Source organism: Geotrypetes seraphini, chromosome 11 (assembly GCF_902459505.1).
Source record: "Geotrypetes seraphini chromosome 11, aGeoSer1.1, whole genome shotgun sequence".
Classification (NCBI taxonomy): Eukaryota; Metazoa; Chordata; class Amphibia; order Gymnophiona; family Dermophiidae; genus Geotrypetes; species Geotrypetes seraphini.
Genome location: NC_047094.1, coordinates 82,716,185 through 82,736,785, shown reverse-complemented (window position 1 = coordinate 82,736,785; position 20,601 = coordinate 82,716,185). Strand labels below are relative to the sequence as shown.

Here is a 20,601-nt window from a genome sequence, read left to right as displayed (position 1 = left end):
TTTTACTTTTTGGTGGCACTCATTATGTTTATGTCACAGATATGAAAAAATGTTTTTTGAGCAAGGGGGTAACAAATGATTTAAATGGATTTGGGGTCCATTGACTAATTTAATTAATTCTAATTGAATGGTGTTTCCCTATATTTTTGGTTATAATTCACACATCCAGGGAGGAGGGTGGGGGGGAGGGAGCGAGACAGTATATTGGGATTGCTGTATTAAAAATATGAATGCAATATTGGTTGGGGGATTTTTTTTATTATATTGACATCGGGGGGGGGAAATAATTTTCATATATTTTATTATAAGATGTAAGTGCTGTTTCTCAAATATTCTGTATGTTTTATTATATGCACCGTTTTAAGTTTGAAAATGAATAAAGATAAAAAAAGAAAAAGGGAAGAGCTATGACCTGCAAAAGCACTTGAAGGATGTAATTTCTTGCATGTGCAGCATGAAGGGGAACAATGAAGAAAGGAGTTGTCTAACCTGAAGGCTGTCTTCTTGTTAACAGCCTACAGCTGTAGATGTATCTGGCCTCAATGAACACAAGGAACGAGAGAGACTGAGAAAAGTGTTAAAGCAGCTTGGCAAACTGAAGTGCCCCAGAGAGGTATGTCGCATGTACCATGTGCAGTAGTGGACATGTGTGCGTGAGAAGAGGTCTCAGCCATTGTTTATTCTAGCTCTCTTTAAATGGGGCCATGTTCTGAGCACATTATCCATAGACAGTATACCACAGTAGAGTCATATCTCAGACATGCATCTCTCTCTGTCTCGCCATCCCCCCCACACACACTCAGTTCCTGTGTTGCAGCTCAGATATGCATCTTCCTCAGCATACAGTCTGTACGTCATAGCCTGTTTTACTTGGTAGTAAACTCTGTGGATCAGATTATATTCTGTTTTTGCCTTTAGGGATGTTCAGCCACATTCTCCAGTCTGATGGGCTACCAGTACCATCTGCAGCGTTGTGGGAAAGAGACCTCTGAAGTGGAGAAGCCTGTCTTTACCTGTAGCCACTGCAACAAAGTGTATAAATCCAAGGCAGGACATGATTACCATGTGCGATCAGAGCACACGGGGGTGAGCAGACCCTGCAGTCTTCCAACCTCTACCCACACACTTAAACCTATCCTTCTCTCTCTTCTCTATCATGTGCTTTCTCTGGCTTGTTTTATTTTATTTTCCTGTGTTTTTTATTTCTTCTTTTTTCATATCCTCTCCTCTCTCTTGCTGTCTTCTTTTTTTCTTCTCGCTGTTCATTTTTCTCTGCAGTAGCACTGGATGCTGCAGGTGCCCTCATGTTCTTTTGCAAATCAAAGCTTGTCTCTTATTTACCAAGCTATGGCTTTCCCCTTCTAACCCTTTTTCAGCCAGTGGAGAGGCCAGTACTGAAGACAGAAGTTCCTGAAATTGAAGACTTTGAGAGGACTCCTAGTGGTAGGATCCGCCGCAGATCAGCACAAGTCGCTGTTTTCCATCTGCAGGAGATTGCAGAGGATGAGCTAGCCAAGAACTGGACCAAGCGTAGGATGAAAGATGACCTGGTACCTGACACAAAGCAAGTGAGTAAAGCCACAGAATCAACGCCACATCTCACAGCATTAATAACAGCGGAACAATGCAGACAGCATGTCACTGAAGGAGGCTAGAATCTATGCTTGGTTATGGAGTATTAAATATAACAGCTTGTATGAAGTTGTCCAGCACCAAAACCAGCATAAGGGGTGAGGCACTGGATTTGGGGTGCAGAAACCTTTCTCACCAGATTGCTCCTTCAAAGTGGCAGGAGCATGCTTTTCCCTCTAGTAACTGTCTTGCTCCTCTTCTTGGACTGCCCTACAGATTTGAAATGAAGCAGTTCTTGTTTCTGGCAAGTTCTTCCCTCATCTACTACTGTACAAGTGCATCTGATCCCTCTGAAAACCTCTCTATTTTAGCAACTAAAAAATCTGGGCACTTTTGCAGCCTTGGTAGTAGCCAGGAGGTCTATAATTGGTGTCCTCTAGCATTGGCATAATGCACTCCAAGGCCCAGTTGACAGACTTCATTTGCCTGAATCCTGCTTGTCTCTGCTAAGCAAATCTGCCTGGACATTTTCCTCTCGTGTCATATGTGCCACTGACAAATCTAGAAGATGATTTTCCTTCAGCCTATCAGGAAATTCACATTCAAGCTCTTGGTGCCTCCCTGCTGATTTACTTAGGCCACTGCTGTTGTGTTGTCTACCCCATGCCAGGAAAGAAACACCCGCAGTGCTAGTCAGATGGCCCTTGCTTCTAAGCAGTGGCTCAGGCAAGAGGCCACCTGCTCTGACCAGAGACCTGAGCCAGATCTTCTTGAGTGAGCTCCCTAATGAACTCTAGGACATATCCTTTTCCAATGACCTTGAAAACTTACCAGTCAAAACTTATTTGGGCCTACCTCAGCTTGGCCTTCCTCCTACCTGAGGAATTGGAGTGTGGGCTTTCAAAACTTGATTAGTTTCAAGTTTCAAGTTTTATTTAAATTTGATGGTTCGCTTAATATTTCTAAGCGAATTACATAAAATATACAATTGAGGTAAAAACATTAAAAATATTAATAAAATTTCTACAATAAATAACACGGGGCAATTTCAAACTGACAATACTGACAAATACTACAAAACAGGAGTGAATTGGAGAGAACGTGAGGGAAAAAGTTACAAAATTTTGATTCCTAGTGCGGAGAAAATGAAGGTTGACGGGGGGAGGGTAAAAACATTAGGATTTGGGTATAAGAAACTGGAATTAAAATTTACATGGAAGGATGAGAATTTAGAGGTTAAATGCAGCTTTAAAGACCCTGGACCTTGGCTCTTGACTTCCTCTTCATCCCAAAAGAATTACCCCCTGAAGGGAAAATGGCCATGCTATGTGTGGCTCACTTTACCTGGTTTATGCACCCTACTTTCCTGAATCAGCTGTATTTGCTAAGCCACTACTGGCTGTTTGAGACCTGTTCTCTGGGAGCCTAGACACCGTAGACTACCTTAACTAATTTCTTCAGATCCTTACCAAAGATCAACTTTTCTTTTAAAGGGAAGTTGCTCGGGGTCACGTGATGCCATGAGCGTGTAAGGACGTCTCCTTGCTCGCTCCGGGGCTGCCCTGCCGAGTTTTAGCCAGCCACTAGCAATTACATCGCGTTTTTGGCGAAATTTCGACAGCTTGTGCCTCCTTGTGCATGGACAGATATCTCACTCGCTCCGGAGAACTCATGCAGGCGCGCTCGACGCGAAAGGAACGGGAGCGGGTTCGGCCTGGTGAATCGAGCATGGCGGCGAGCCCCGCGGCGGCGGTCTCGCATCTAGCTGACACGGCGCTGAGCGACATCAAGGACGCTCTGGCTCAGGTTTTGGGGCCGAAGTTAGAGGCACTCACAGCGCAAATATCGAATATCGAGACGCTGCTGGCGGCGGCGGCGACTCGAACGACTGAGCTCGAGCAGCGGGTATCCACCCTGGAAGATGCAGGCACAACTCAGAGTGCCGATTTTAAAGCGCTGCAGGCGCAGGTTCGAGCCCAGGCGGACAAGTTGGATGACCTGGAGAATCGCTCCCGCCGCTCGAACCTGCGCCTGATGGGTGTCCCGGAAACGCTCCCAGATCGCTCACTGCCAGAATTGCTGGAGAGATGGCTGGGTGAGGAGCTGCCGCTTCCCGCTGCTGCGGGGCCTTTGCGTATAGAGAGGGCGCATCGTTTGGGCCCTCGTCCTGGCCTGGAAACCAGACCAAGGGTGGTTATTTTAAAGCTTTTAAACTTCAGACACAAAGTAGAAATACTACATCAATATCGACTCAAGAAGGATGCTTTGAAATATGATGGCTCACCTATTCGCATCAGTCAGGACTTTTCTATGGCCTTGCAGGAGAGGAGGAAGCCTTTCTACCCTCTATGTGCTCAACTATCGGAGTCTAAACAGAGATTCCAATTCATCTATCCAGCCACACTGCGGATTCAGCGAAATGGGACTTGGAAATCTTTTCAATCCTCGGAGGAGGCGGCTGCTTTTATCAAGCTCCTTGGACCAACTAATGCGGGAGTGGACTGACTTGGCGGACGCTGAGTATGATATGTGATTTGCTGTGTAATTCTGTCTATGCTAGTTTGTTTGCAGGGGCATGCTGCTTTCAGGGCCCTTAGGGGCATACATTTTTTGTGGGCTGGGGCGGCCCTGGACGGGGCGTCTTAAGTGACCTGTTGGCTCCCACATGTGGGAGACATTTGAGGATGTTGGGGGGAATGGGGGGGTAGGGGGTTCCTGGGTGGCAGCGGTGAATTTCTTGATGAAGTATGTGTTTCTTTCTCAGGGTTGTTGGGGGATTTTTCTGTTAAGGCTGGTGAGGATGTTTGAATGGAGCGTATGCGTGAGTCTTGGGGTGAGGCTGGGCACCCCGGGATGTTATTTCTTGGGGACATTAGTATCTATGATGAGTTGGGTGGAGGACCCTGGTGGGTGATCGCACACTGCGTATACTCTCCTGGAATGTGTCTGGGATTACTTCCCCCTCTAAACGCACCAAAATTTTGTCTCAATTAAAACATCATAAGGCAGATATAGCTTGCTTACAAGAGACTAGACTAACGGATCAAGAACATCAGAAACTACATCGAGGTTGGGTTGGGGACCTATATTTTGCCTCTTCTGCAGGTAAACGGGCGGGGGTAGCCATTTTGATAAGGAAGGGCTTGCAGTGTTCTGTCCAGGTTCTGAGGCGTGACACCCAGGGCCGCTATCTTCTTGTGAGGGTGGTTGGTCCGGGGGGGCCTTTTAGGCTCTTGGTGGGATACGGCCCTAATGGATATCAGCATTCTTTTTTTCAAAATTTGGTCAATATTTGCCTGCGGGACACTGATAGCCCTCTGATTGTAGTGGGCGATTTGAACCAGGTAGCAGACCCGGGCGTGGATCGTTCTGGGGGAGTGGGGATGACGTCGGTGAAACGCACTAAAGGTATTCCTTATCTTTGTCAAACCCTGGGATTGGTGGATGCTTGGAGATTACTCCATCCTACAGAGAGAGACTATACACACCAATCTAGAGCTCATGGTTCCTATTCCCGAATAGATTACACGTTAATATCTGAGAAGTTGTTTGCTCGGGTCTCGGAGGCAACTATAGGCCCTCTTGAGATATCAGATCATCATATGATTTGGCTTGATGTAGCGATGGGAGGTCCTGTTGGCGCGGGGGCGGGGTGGAGATTTCCCGCATATTTACATGAGGACATTCAATTTCGGGAATTTTTATTGACTAAATGGGATGCTTACTGCACTAATAATGCACAACATATCGAACAACCTGTCCTTTTTTGGGACGCTGCAAAGGCAGTGCTTCGTGGGGACATTATCGCATATGTTGCCTCCAGGACCAGACGCATAGCACATCGCATAGTATACTTGGAGAGTCAGTCTCGTCAGCTAAAACGTGATTTGCTGAGTTCTCCGTCGGTGACAGCTAACGAAATGTATAAAACGGTTCTGGCTGAGTTAAACTCCCTTATACACGAACGTACGAAAAAATTGTTGTTTTTTAGGAAGTTTCGGTTTTATAAACATGGTAATAAAGCAGGGAAGTTGTTGGCATCCGTCACCAAGAGCTGGAGGGGATCTAGATACATTCCTATGATCCGAGAGAACTCGGGGAGGCTGTTGACCTCGGCGGTGGAGATTGCTGATTGCTTTAAAAACTATTTTGAGGCCTTTTATGCCTCCCCGGGTCCTTACATGGGCCCTGATGTGTGTGATTACTTAGAGGACGCGGGGATGCCCAGATTATCATCAGCCCAGGCAGCTCGTTTGGATAGACCTTTGCAAGTACAAGAAGTGTTGCGGGCGATAAAAAATTTGAAGTCTTGCACGGCCCCGGGACCGGATGGCTACTCTCCAGAGTTTTATAAGATCTTGTCGTCCGTCCTGGGGGGGCCCTTACTAAATTACTATAAGACAGTTCAAACTCGTGGTGCATTTCCTACCTATGCGAACGATGCCCTCATAACCTTGATTCCGAAGCCGTCTAAATCGTCAACTGATATTGAATCCTACTGGCCGATATCTTTATTGAATGTTGATATTAAAATCTTGGCTCGTGTGCTGGCGGATAGGCTGGCGCCTCTGTTGCCTACTATTATAGTGCCCGAGCAGGTAGGTTTTGTTCGGGAACGGCACTCGGTACTGAATGTTCGTAGAGTGTTGATGGCGTTCTCTCGGGCGCAGCAGCTGCAATGCCCTGGCCTATTGGTTGGATTGGATGCAGCAAAGGCCTTTGACAAGGTTCATTGGCATTATTTATTTCAGGTATTACAGCATATTGGACTTCCAGATAACTATTTGGCCTTGATTCGTGTACTCTATTCGGATCCCACTGCCGCGGTGCTGGTTAATGGGGTGCGATCTCTTGGTTTTCCAGTGGGTAGGGGTACTAGACAGGGATGTCCACTGTCTCCCCTACTCTTCTTGTTGTATTTGGATCCCCTGTTACGTACTCTTCAGGGAGATGACGAGATTGTGGGTCTACCTGAGGGCTCCACTCAGTTGAGGGTCCTAGCATTTGCGGATGACCTTTTGCTGACTTTGGGGGACCCACAAAGATCACTCGCGCGAGCGTTGGACCTCTTAGATGAATTCCATCTCTACTCTGGTTTAGTTCTTAACAAACAGAAATCCATGGTTCTGCCTACTTCGGACGCAGTGCGTCAGGATTGGCAGGGGGATTTTCCTTTGCAATGGGCACCTTCACGCATACGTTATTTGGGGGTGGTTATTCCTCAGAGCCTGGACAGATTATACGCTGTAAATGTACTGCCTTTACTTCAACATACGGAGACTACTCTGTCTAATTGGAAGAGATTTCCCTTGTCTCTTTCTGGACGCATAGCCCTCTATAACATGATGATACTACCACAGTGGCTTTATATATTACAGATGCTTCCGGTCATGTTATCTCCTACTCATTTAGCTCAACATAACTCACACCTTTCTAAATATTTATGGCAGGGGAAGCGGGCTAGGATCTCCCTATCCAGGCTGATGTTACCTCGAATGAAAGGAGGACTGGGTCTTTTGAGTGTTTCTAGATACAACCTTGCATGTCAACTACGACATATTCATGATTGGTTTTGTGATACCACTTATTTTTCTTTTCCTGCGATTGAATGCTTTTCCTTTAAACCATATCATTTTAGCTATTTATTGCATGCTCTCCACTTGCCTGACTCACTCCCGATCCGCTCACATCCACTATTACCTGCAATGCGCAAGGCTTGGAATTCTTTGTGTAGATTGCTGAAGATCTCCTCTAGAGCGACATCTTGTCTACCGATTGCTGGCAACGGAGCATTTCTCCCGGGCATGAACACTGGGATCTTTCACCGTTGGACATCCGTGGGGCTTCACTACATTTCGCAGGCTATGCTTCCCACGGGGCTTCCTATTCCATTTGCGGACCTACAAACACAGTTTCATCTTCCAGCAGCTGATTGGTTTGCTTACGGACAAGTACAGCATTATTTGCGAACATTGACTCCGGCAGTGTTATGTGAGGAGGTTAACATCAAATTGCACGAAGTTCTGGGTCTGACAGCACAAGAGCCCATACCACTGAAAATATACCATGGGTTGTTACTGGACCTTTTGGGCGAGACAGACTTTTCAGCATTGGCCAGGAAATGGTCGGCAGATTTGCAGGTGCCCATAGCTGCGGATATGATACGTAGAGGACTTTGCTTGGGAAAAGCGTTGCGCTTCTCATCAGTGGAACAAGAGCGCAATTATAAGTTTCTTTTGAGAGTTTAAGTTTTAAGTTTAAGTTTAAGTTTAAGTTTAAGTTTATTAGGGTTTTATATACCGCCTATCAAGGTTATCTAAGCGGTTCTACAATCAGGTACTCAAGTATTTTCCCTATCTGTCCCGGCGGGCTCACAATCTATCTAACGTACCTGGGGCTATGGAGGATTAAGTGACTTGCCCAGGGTCACAAGGAGCAGCGCGGGGTTTGAACCCACAACCCCAGGGTGCTGAGGCCGTAGCATTCTACACTCCCAAGAGAGCGCATATAATGGGACTTACCACGGATCATGGATGTGGCAAGTGTAAACAACCTCAGGCATCTTATGGCCATATGTTCTGGACTTGCCCATTGGTGTCTTCTTTTTGGATAAAATTGATAACTACAGTGGCTCAGATTTGGGGCTGCACCTGGAGGCTTCATCCGAGCTTCCTCATTACATTACAGATTCGATTTCATCCTCCAAGACCGGGCTGTGCGGCTTTTCTCAAGAGAACTATACACCTGGGGAGGAAGTGTGTACTGTTACAGTGGCTTTCGCCGCAGGCCCCAACTATTCAACAGTGGAGAGCACTAATGTTACAGCAAATGTTGCTAGAACGTAGAGATATAGTGGACATGTCTGCTAAGTCCGGCAGACTCTTTCGTCAATGTTGGTACCCTTTTAGTTTGACTTTTACGTCTTTTGTTCAACGACAGCTCTGGGATGTTTAAGAACCTATTTGTTCTCTATTATTTATGTCTCTCTTTCGGACCCTGTTTTCACCGCTGCTGCCCGGGTGGGGTGGGTGGGGGGGCTGGGGGGGTTTGGGATTAGAGTCTGTATAAAAACAACAGTTTAGATTCTTTTGTACGGTTTCTGTATTTTGCTGGTTAATAAAAATGATTTCACATAAAGGGAAGTTGCTCAGTTTAGCCTTAGAAGTGACATCTATGGTCCAGCTTCTCAGCCAGAGTAATTGGCACGTTATTACCAAAAGAGCCATTTACCTAGCAGAAGCTCTTATGAGATCATACAAAGTGTCAGCAAAAATGATTGTCTATTTTTAAGGCTTCTGTCTGGAAATAACCCCTAGTGAAGGTCTCTAGCAAAACATCAAGTATCTGCTTCACCAAATGAAAGCAAACTAGCTATGTAATCATCACATATTACACTGCCTGGGAAGCTCTCACTGCCACTTCGAATGCCTGTTTTAACAAGGACTCCATTCAATAGTTTTATAAGTCCTTAATAGCTGCACCATCTACTGGGATAATTGTCTTTTTTATCACCACTGTAACCAATGTATCCACCTTCAGAAGCACAAGGCACTTTTTCTTCCACTGGAATCAAGTTTCATTAGAATTTGCCATCCCACCCATTAGACAGACCTAGGTCAAGGTAAAGGGGGAGAGGTTGCTCGAAAACAACTAAACAAATACATTACAGAGAGGGGTAAAGGGTGGTATTACAATATATGATAGTAAAATGGGTAAGGTAAACACAAAAGGAAGGCCATAACATTTGTTGAGACATTACATAAAAAGGGCAAATCTATCTGTGAAGAAAATCACTTAAGAGACATCTTTGAATAAGAAGGTTTTAAGATCTGATTTTAATCAGTCTAGTGATATTTGTAGATGCAGAAATATTGGAAGGGAATTCTGATGTTAAGGGCATTGAACTGAAAAGATGGAATGTTGAATCTGCTCATGGACTATTTCACAATAAGTAGGGATCACTAGTTGATTCATGGTTGTTCATCTAAGGGTCCTGGATGGAGTATGAAGAGTGAGTAGGCACACTAAATAAGCTTAGTACTTTGAAGATTAATAATAGTATTTTGGACTTGATTCAATGTATTACAGAGAGCCAATGTGCATCTTTTAATAGAGGGGTGATGTGGTTATGAACTAAACGGATAGCAGTATTTTTAATTACTCATAGTCTGCGTAGGTCTTTGACTTTGAGTCCTGAATACAGAGAGTTACAATAATCTAACTTTTGAATCACTAGAGAGTGGATAAGAATATTTATCCTAGGATATTCAGGCAGCATATTCTCACAGATGGATGACATCATTCATAGAGCCCCAGTATGGACAGTGCAAAAATGTACTGTCACTTTAACTTCTTTAGAAGTCTCGAGACTGCCCGTACCGTGCATGCGCGAGTGCTTTCCTGCCCAACGTCAGCTCGCAGGACCATTTGTTCTTAGTCTTCCGCGGAGCTAAGAAGTTGTGTTTTTGGAGCGTCTCCAAGTGTATGATTTTCTGACCCTTTTTCCTGCCTTCCTGTCTTTTTTACCAGATAGTTTCTTCATTATTTTATTTCTCTATTTTAATTTGTTTTCCTCAAATTTTTGGTTTTCCTTTTACTGAGGCTTTCGGGCTCCTTTCAGCCTTTTTGCAGCGGCTGTATCGATCGTTTTTCGAACTCCACTTTACTCAACCTTCAATACGATTGAGTCCTTTGACCTCACTGTGACTATTTTTCCATTGATGTCCAAGCCTTCCAGCGGATTTAAAAAGTGTTCTTGGTGCAACAGGGCCATCTCCATCACTGACCAGCACAGCTGGTGCCTTTAATGTCTTGGTCCTGAACACAGAGTTGATGCTTGTCTCCGCTGTTCTACTCTACAAAAGCGCTTTCTGAAGGCTAGGCTTTTAAAGCAGGAGAAGCTTTTCAGGTCCTCTTCAACATCAACCATGTCTTCTTCTCCATCAAAGTCCAAGAATCATTCTCCGAGGCATTGACATCAGCACTGGCATCCCGCTCGATATCAGCTCCAATGGTACCATCGAATTCTCTTAAAAATGCTAAGAAGCATTGCCATACTTCACCTTCTACTCATACATCAGTGTCTTCTCAAACATTGGGTAAGTCGATGCACACCAAACACTGGCGCAAGAAGTCAAGGTCCTCTTCTCTGCAGTTGAGGCGTGCCTCTTCATCGAGGTCACCAATGCCTCAGTGCACTGTAGCACCAATGGCACCAAGTATACCTACATCATCTGTGGTACTGGTGCAATCTTTGCAGGAGTAAATCAAAGAGCTCCCAAAGAGGAAGTTGGCATTTATATTGCAAACGCAACCAACCCTTGTACCTCCCTTGGCTCCATTGGTACCATCCCAGCCTGAGCATCGCTCCACCAGGGATTCCATTAGCGAACCTGTAACACCTCGTAAGCATCACAGTTATTCATCTTATTCTACATCAGATCAGCATCGAGACACCGATAGTTCTTCCAGGCACTGCAGTCATAGGTCTTCTCTATAAAAGGTATATCCCGTGCAGGAAAACTTGGAACATCTCTTCCCTTTAGAACCACAGAACTCTGGAACAACCTCTCATCCCCACTCAGAAACTCAAGCTCCTTCCAATCCTTCCGCAAACACTTGAAAACGTGGCTGTTTGCAAAAATCTAATCACCTCCCATTCTCCAGTATTCTGTCCCTCTCTTTCCTCTTAGTCCCTCTCCTTTATCCCTTATTGTAGTTCCTTTCCTTTTAACTCTGTAAACCGTGCCGAGCTCTGCGCTTGCGGAGATGGCGCGGTATACAAACCTAAGGTTTAGTTTAGTTTAGTTTAGTTTCTCATCATCCGATCTAGGTCAAAAGACCACTGCTCCAGGTGTGCCTCATCTCCTAAAAGAACAGATTATGATTTGGTTCTCTCAGATCAAACATATTCTGATCCAGAACTCTCTGCTCCAGAATCCTATGATATAACAACTGATTCTTCTCCTCTTCCTCCTAGAAGGAGGTCTCTACCGGAAAGTATATAATTCACCAGATTCATTTGTCAAATGGGGCAAGCCCTACCAGTAAAGATGGAATCTGAATCTGAGCTGAGTTATTTGATGCCTTGTACTTTGAACAAATTATTAAGGATTGTTTAAAATTTCCATTCTACCATCTCATAAAGGACACTATGTTTAAAAACTGGGAGACGCCTCTTCTTGTGCCTGTGGCACCAAGAAAGCTAGACTCCCTTTACAGAGTCCAGGCATGTCCAGGGTTGACAAACCTGAACTGCAACATCACTCTCTCTTAGTTGAGTCTGCCCTTAAAAGATCATCCAGTATTAGGACATATACCAGTGCTCTTCCTGAGAGAGATGGCTGAACCTTGGACAGATTTGGTCAATGATTCCACCAGAACACTATGTTAACAAGTCGTATTCTCAGCTATAATGTTTTTATGACTTTCTACTTCAAGTAATTAGTCCAACAGTTGGCCAGCTTTGAGCAATATATTCCTGGGGATGTCCTTGAGCAATTCCAAGATATAACCTATAATTTGCTTGTAACTAGAAAATGGGAGGGGTAGCCCCATCATTTGCAACACGAGGCCCTGTAAGCAGTAGGGAAACATAGAAACATAGAATATGACGGCAGAAAAGGGCCGTCGGCCCAACAAGTCTGCCCACTCAAAGAACCCTCCCCCTAAGCTTTTTCCCGGAGTGTACCCACATGTTTATCCCATCGTCTCTTAAAGTCGAGCACGTTGCTGGCCTCGACAACCTGACGTGGAAGACTATTCCAACGATCAACCACCCTTTTAGTTAAGAAGTATTTCCTGATGTTACCATTAAGTCTCCCACCCTTGAGTTTGAGTGGATTCCCTCTTGTTGTCGTGGGACCTGTAAGGAAAAAGATATCTTCCTCCACCTCAGTACGGCCTATAAGATATTTGAACGTCTCTATCATGTCTCCCCTCTCTCTGCGTTCTTTGAGAGAATATAACTGCAGCCTGCTTAGACGTTCTTCATATGGGAGATCCTTGAGTCCTGAGACCATCTTAGTGGCCATTCGCTGAACCGACTCCATCCTCTTCACATCCTTCTGATAATGCAGCCTCCAAAACTGAACACAGTACTCCAGATGAGGTCTCACCATGGACCTGTACAATGGCATTATAACTTCAGGCTTTCGGTTGACGAAACTTCTCCGGATGCAACCCAGCATTTGTCTAGCTTTGGTTGAAGCTTTCTCCACTTGATTGGTAGTCTTCATATCTTCACTAATGATTACACCCAGGTCCCGTTCTGCGACAGTTCTTGTTAAGGTTTCATCATTCAGGGTGTATGTTCTGCAGGGGTTACCGCTGCCAAGGTGCATAACCTTACACTTTTTGGCATTAAAACTCAGTTGCCAAGTATTAAACCATTTTCCAGTAAAAGTAGGTCCTGCCTCATATTGTCGGGCACAGTTGTAATGTCCACTACATTGCATAGCTTAGCGTCATCGGCAAATAATGTAATTTTACCTCAAAGTCCCTGGGGCAGGTCTCATACAAAGATATTAAATAGTATCGGACCCAAGACCGAGCCCTGCGGCACTCCACTGGTCACTTCTGATGTTTCTGAGGGAGTACCATTTGCTACCACCCTCTGAAGTCTACCACTGGCCAGTCTTTAACCCATGCAGTCAATGTTTCTCCTAGTCCCATTGTACTCATTTTGTTCAATAACCTATGGTGTGGGACACTATCAAAGGCTTTACTGAAGTTCAAATACACTGTATCCAGGGACTCTCACCTATCCAATTGTTTCATTACCCAGTCGAAGAAGCTTAGATTGGATTGACAAGACCTTCCCTTCGTAAAACCATGCTGGTGGGAATCCCTCAGCCTTTCGTCATCTAGAATCATATCCAATCTGTTTTTAATCAACATCTCCATAAGTTTACACACTATTGATGTGAGACTCACCGGTCTGTAATTTTCAGCTTCTGACCTGCATCCCTTTTTGTGGAGTGGAATGACGTTAGCAGTTTTCCAGTCCAAGGGGACTTTTCCCTTGTTTAAGGAAAGATTGAAAAGCGCAGCTAACGGCTCTGCCAGGACATCTCTCAATTCCTGAAGTACCTTGGGGTGTAGATTATCCGGTCCCATGGCTTTGTTCACTTTTAGCCTCGATAGCTCATGGTAAATGCTGCTCATAGTAAATTCAAAATCCCGGAACGGGTCCTCCGAGCACTCCCTTGTCTGCAGCTGCGGTCCGGAATATCCCGGCGCTTCACAGGTAAAGACCGAACAGAAGTAGCTATTGAGTAGTTCGGCTTTATCTGAGTCTACATAGTTACCATCAGGTTTCCTGAGGCGCACAATCCCGTCTGTGTTCTTTTTTCTGTCACTAATATACCTGAAAAATGATTTATCCCCTTTTTTAACATGCCTAGCCATATTTTCTTCCATCCGGAGTTTGGCATCCCTGACTGCTGTTTTAACAGTTCTAGATTTCACCAGATAGGCTTCTTTAGTTTCCGGTCATTGTGATTGTTTGTAGGATACAAATGCTCTTTTCTTCTGCTTTACTAGTTCCGAGATCTCTGCGGAGAACCACTGAGGTCTATTATTTCTCCTTCGTTTACTCACGGTTTGTATGTAGAGGTTGGTTGCTTCCTGCAGGGTAGATTTCAGAGCCGACCACAGTACCTCCACATTGTCCGTTGTGTCCTGATTTTGCAGCGCCTCATAGACAAAATCTCCCATGCTCTGGAAGTTACCTCCCTTAAAGTTAAGGACCTTTGTCGATGTATATGACCTAGTGACTCCCTTCCTGAGATGAAACCACACCATGTTGTGGTCACTGGAGGCCAAAGCATTTCCTACCGAAACCTCTGTGACACTGTCTCCATTGGTGAGTAACAGGTCCAGAATTGCCTGAGCCCTGGTGGGCTCCAATACCATCTGTTTGAGGCATGCTTCCTGTATGGAGGCTAATAGCCTTCTGCTGCCGCTGGTCATAGCGGTAAGTTTGTTTCAGTCTACATCAGGCATATTGAAGTCCCCCAACAACACAGTGTCTCCACGCAGAGTGATGGTCTCGATGTCTTCGATTAATCCTTTCTCTATATTGTCTTGTTGTCTTGGAGGTCTGTATACAACACCAAGATACAGGCTTTTGTCATTGCCCCTGGCAAAGCTCACCCAGAGGGATTCCCCCATATACTTGATGTCTATTACCCTGGTAACTTTGTCCTCTCTGATGTATATTGCTACCCCTCCTCCGGTTTTGCCTTCTCTGTCTCGATGGAGCAAGTTATATTCTGGTTTAGCCATATCCCATCCATGGGACTCCGAGAACCAGGTTTCTGTTATCGCCACCACATCTAGGTTGGCATTTCTCATTTCTGTTTCCAGTTCCAGAATTTTATTGCCCAAACTACGTACATAGCCGTCCATATTTGTCCGGTATGCATGGAGATTTTCCCATTCGAGTTAGTTTGTCCCACCTCAGTATTGTCTTTGATGCAAATACTTCCCTTAGACTCAAAGATGGAGTGAATATTTACCTTACCAGGATGAGTGGGTCCTCTCCCCCAGCTCACCTAGTTTAAAGCCCTCCGGAGCATGCGGGCCAGACGTCGTCCAAAGATGTTCTTCCCTCTTCTGGTCAGGTGTAGCCTGTCTGTTCCCTGTAGACCTTGAAGTGCCTCTCCGTGGTCCAGGAAGCTGAAGTTTCATCTCTCTGCACCATCCGCGCAACCACTCATTTGTCCTCTGGATACGTTCTTTCCTGGCTCTCCCCCTGCCTCTTACTAGAAGGATGGAGGAGAAGACCACCTGCGCCTCCATCTGCTTCAGCTTCTCGCCCAGGGCTCTAAAGTCTTCAGGTATCTTCTCTGGGGTGTTCCTGGCGGTGTCGTTCGTCCCAACATGGATGAGGAGCATCGGGTAGTGGTCTTGGTGCTTGATCAGTCTTCCTAAGCCAGTGGTCACATCCCGGATCCTGGCTCCCGGCAGACAGCAAACCTCTCTTGATTGTAGATCCGGTCTACGTACTGGTTCCTCAATGCCTCACAGCAGGGAGTCCCCAATGACCACTACTCTGCGCTTTTTGGGGGGGTGGTAATCCGGTGCTTCTGGAGTCTGGATCTTCTGCTGGGTCTCAAGATCACTCTCCTGGATATCCTCCTGAATTCCACTGGCAGGTCTTTCCTATAGAAGCTGGAAATTATTCCTCAAGGTGATCTGTGGGGTTGATGTAAGGCAGCTGTGCTTGCATGAAGAAGAAGAAGGCCTTCTGTGTTTGCTTGCAGAGGTGACTAGCTGCCAGGTGTCAACATCTCTAGCCTCTTTTTGCACCTCAACCGTTATTTTCAATGTAGGTCTGGTTGGTTCGTATGTCTCGAAGATAGTCCTATCTTCTTGCACCTGCTCGGAGACTTGGGACTCTTGGGACAGCTCTTGGAGGACTCCATCGATGAACGCCTCATCTTTCCGCATACTTCTCAGGCGTAGCACTTCTTCCCTCAGACTCATCAGCTCTTGCAGGATGTCTCCGTCGGGCTGTTGTTGGATAACTTCTTCTGTCTGCACAGAGACCAAAGTCTTCAGTTGGGGCACAGCTTCGGTCTGCACAGAGATCTCCATCATCCGTCGGGTGTCCTCCTCAGTCTGCGCGGAGACTGAGGCTGTCCTCCGGATCTCTTCGGCAACCGGAACACTGGTTTTGATTGCAGTCTTGGTGTTTCTAGTCTTCCCTGCCATTCTTGAGCTTATCACATGCTGGACGTTTACTCTGATCTGCCTGCTAGCTGGTTAGCCGTGTGTGCCTGCCTTGTTAGCAGGTCAGCTTTATTGTCTGCTGGGTCTGTCTGATTATGTGTCTGTTGGTCTGCTTGGTGGTGACTGCTTGTTTAGCTGTATTAACCGCAAAGTTGATTGGCTGTGTTGTCTGCTGGGACTGCTTGTTTGTGTGCTCGACTGGGGTCTGTCTGGTTGTGTGTCTACTGGGTACTCCTGGCCGTGTGTCTGTTGGGCCTGCTTGGTGGTGCTGGTGATGTTGTGCTTCTACTAGGTCTGCCTGGAGGTGTGTTGTGTGTCTGCCTTTATTAGCTGTGTTATCTGTTTAGCTGTTTGTACTGCCTGGTGATGTGGCTGCCTTTATTAGCTGTGTTATCTGTTATTTGTTATTAGCTGTATTATCTGTTTAGCTGCGGCGTCCTTACCTGGCTGCCCCCTTGTATCCTTGTGTTAAGGAATTGGCCCTTCATGGGGCCCTTTGTAACAGGCTATGCATGCGGTATCAGGCTATACATGCGGTGATAGGCTATACATGCGGTTATACAGGAGTGGTAGGTATTGGTAGTTGTTAGGTATTGTGTGGGTGGTGGGTACTGGTAGTTGGTGACAGGCTAATTCTGCGGTGATAGGCTATACATGTGGTATCGGGCTATGCATGCAGTGATATGCTATACTTGTGGTAGTAGGCTATACGTACAGTGATAGGCTATACGTGCGGTAACAGACTGTACTACTATACATGTGGTGTCAGGCTATACTTACGGCATATGTGCGGTACCAGGCTATATGTGCGGTAACAGGCTGTACATGCGGGAGGTACAAGCAGTAGTAGGCTATATGTGTAGGCTATAACTGTGAACAAGCAGCCTGTGCATGTAAGCTATTACTGTTGTAAGAGAGGTATCCGGCTATACATGCAGACTATAACTACAGGTTATACAGGTTACACATGCAGACTACACATGGCTATACATGCCGACACATGGCTATACATGCCGACTATAATTATAGATTATACAAGCTACATGGGCTATACATGCAGACAGGTTATGCAGGCTAAACATGCAAACAATTCGTATAGGTTATACAGGTTGAAAAGGCTATACTTGCAGGCTATAATTTTGGATTCTAGAGGCAGCTGCAGGCTATCTTTTTAGTGGTAATAAGGAAGCTTATCGTGTGGTCTGGGTATTGGACGATTCGCACAGACGCTTCGCAAAGGCGCGTGCTAAGGAAAACGCGCCTTTGTCGTGCACCTTCGTCGGCGCGCCGTTGGCGCTGCTGTCTTTTAAAGTGCTCCCCTGCTGGAACGGGGGAGGGGTGGAGCTGTGCTTTCACGCCCTGCTGGAAGGGGGCTCGCGATCTCTCCAACCGCCCGCTGGTATCGGTGCAAACTCCCGTTGGCGCTGCTGTCTTTTAAAGTGCTCCCCTGCTGGAATGGGGGAGGGGCGGAGCTGTGCTCTCACGCCCTGCTGGAAGGGGGCTCGCGATCTCTTCAACCGCCCGATACCGCTGGTATCGGTGCAAACTCCCATTTGGCAGGAAGGAGTGAGCTTCCCTCCTACCATTTTCTCATTCAAAGGTATGGGGGGATCTGGGGATGTGGGAGGGGAGCCCAGGAATGTTAGGGGGAATTGGGGGAGCAGAGATATTGGGGGAGGTTCAGGATATCATGGGGATGTCAGAAGTGGTCCAGGATGTCGGGGATGTTGGGGATGTCAGGTGGATTTCAGGGACGTGAGGGATGTCAGGGGTAGGGGTGTAAGGTTCTACGGCTCAGCTGATCTTGGTAGGGGGAATCCCCATCAGCTGAGCCACCAGGAATCTCAGAATTCGGCTCAGCTGATGGGGATTTCTCTGCCATGATTAGCTGATGGGAAGCCTACAGGTTTTGGGGTTTTTATCTCTCTGGGTGGTAGGAGAGGGTCATGACCACTGGGAGAGTAAGGGGGGTCATGCCTTAAATCTTTCAGTGGTCTTCTTGTCAGTTTGGGTACCTTTGTAGAACTTAGGACAAAGCGATGGGACCAGACGGGATCCATCCCAGGATACTAAGGGAACTCAGAGAGGTTCTGGCGAGTCCTATTAAAGACTTGTTCAACAAATCTCTGGAGACGGGAGTGATTCCTAGGGATTGGAGGAGAGCGGATGTGGTCCCTATTCATAAAAGTGGTCACAGGGATGAAGCAGGAAACTACAGGCCGGTGAGCCTCACTTCAGTTGTTGGAAAAATAATGGAAGTGTTGCTGAAAGAAAGGATAGTGTATTTCCTTGAATCTAATGGGTTACAGGATCCGAGGCAACATGGCTTTACAAAAGGTAAATCGTGCCAAACGAACCTGATTGAATTTTTTGATTGGGTGACCAGAGAGCTGGATCGAGGACATATGCTAGATGTAATTTACTTGGATTTCAGCAAAGCCTTTGATACAGTTCCTCATAGGAGGCTGTTGAACAAACTTGAAGGGCTGAAGTTAGGACCCAAAGTGGTGAACTGGGTCAGAAACTGGCTGTCGGACAGACACCAGAGGGTGGTGGTTAATGGAAGTCGCTCGAAGGAAGGAAAGGTGACTAGTGGAGTCCCTCAGGGTTCGGTGCTGGGGCCAATCCTGTTCAATATGTATGTAAGTGACATTGCTGAAGGGTTAGAAGGAAAAGTGTGCCTTTTTGCAGATGATACCAAGATTTGTAACAGAGTAGACACCGAAGAGGGAGTGGAAAATATGAAAAAGGATCTGCAAAAGTTAGAGGAATGGTCTAATGCCTGGCAACTAAAATTCAATGCAAAGAAATGCAGAGTAATGCATTTGGGGATTAATAATAGGAAGGAACCGTTTATGCTGGGAGGAGAGAAGCTGATATGCACGGACGGGGAGAGGGACCTTGGGGTGATAGTGTCCGAAGATCTAAAGGCGAAAAAACAGTGTGACAAGGCAGTGGCTGCTGCCAGAAGGATTCTGGGCTGTATAAAGAGAGGCGTAGTCAGTAGAAGGAAGAAGATGTTGATGCCCCTGTACAGGTCATTGGTGAGGCCCTACTTGGAGTATTGTGTTCAGTTTTGGAGACCGTATCTGGCGAAAGACGTAAGAAGACTTGAGGCGGTCCAGAGGAGGGCAACGAAAATGATAGGAGGCTTGCGCCAGAAGACGTATGAGGAGAGACTGGAAGCCCTGAATATGTATACCCTAGAGGAAAGGAGAGACAGGGGAGATATGATTCAGACGTTCAAATACTTAAAGGGTATTAACGTAGAACAAAATCTTTTCCAGAGAAAGGAAAATGGTAAAACCAGAGGACATAATTTGAGGTTGAGGGGTGGTAGATTCAGGGGCAATGTTAGGAAATTCTACTTTACGGAGAGGGTGGTGGATGCCTGGAATGCGCTCCCAAGAGAGGTGGTGGAGAGTAAAACTGTGACTGAGTTCAAAGAAGCGTGGGATGAACACAGAAGATTTAGAATCAGAAAATAATATTAAAGATTGAACTAGGCCAGTTACTGGGCAGACTTGTACGGTCTGTGTCTGTGCATGGCCGTTTGGAGGAGGATGGGCAGGGGAGGACTTCAATGGCTGGGAGGGTGTAGATGGGCTGGAGTAAGTCTTAACAGAGATTTCGGCAGTTGGAACCCAAGCACAGTACCGGGTAAAGCTTTGGATTCTCGCCCAGAAATAGCTAAGAAAAAAAAAAAATTTAAATTGAATCAGGTTGGGCAGACTGGATGGACCATTCGGGTCTTTATCTGCCATCATCTACTATGTTACTATGTTACTATGTTAGATGCAACCCAAACAGGTCTAACTGCCGGCATCTTAAGTTCCCTCTAGGAAAGATTTGATTATGGCTATGGTACGTCCAGGTTGAAGCCCATCTGATTCCTAACCATAACACACCTCCCAACACGCCCCTTTGCTCTCTGGATGCACAGTAGCTTAGAAGTGCTGCTGCATGTCCAGAAAGTTGGTTTTGATTATTGGCACTTGGACGTCTTTGGTATTAGGACGTCCAAGTGCTGATTTAGGCTGGTTTTTGGATGTTTTAAAGTTTTGATTATGAGACCCAAACTGTTTAGTGATAAAATTGAAGAGGCCACATAAAAGATGACCAAATATGAAAAAAGTATGACAACTCTGTCTACTGTAAAATCTTCCAAGCCTCAGACTACTAAGAGATACTACAACCTTAGTTATCAGACATCATCTTACAAGCAGCGCTATTCTCAGCCAACATCATCTTCTAGGCCTCCACAAAAGTATCCCAGGCAGCATGATCCCAGAA

The 20,601-nt window shown here is 46.0% G+C and overlaps 1 protein-coding gene across 6 annotated transcripts in view; it reads left to right on the top strand.

Annotated features, from left to right (window-relative positions):
* Nucleotides 1-20,601, top strand: part of ZNF512B (zinc finger protein 512B) — a 324,570-nt gene that overhangs the window by 222,505 nt on the left and 81,464 nt on the right. For all 6 annotated transcript variants that reach the window (XM_033914235.1, XM_033914236.1, XM_033914239.1 and 3 more), the window contains 3 exons: nucleotides 515-613; nucleotides 919-1,086; nucleotides 1,377-1,568. In XM_033914235.1, coding sequence (XP_033770126.1) covers nucleotides 515-613; nucleotides 919-1,086; nucleotides 1,377-1,568 — 459 coding nt within the window. The remainder of the gene's footprint in view (nucleotides 1-514; nucleotides 614-918; nucleotides 1,087-1,376; nucleotides 1,569-20,601) is intronic.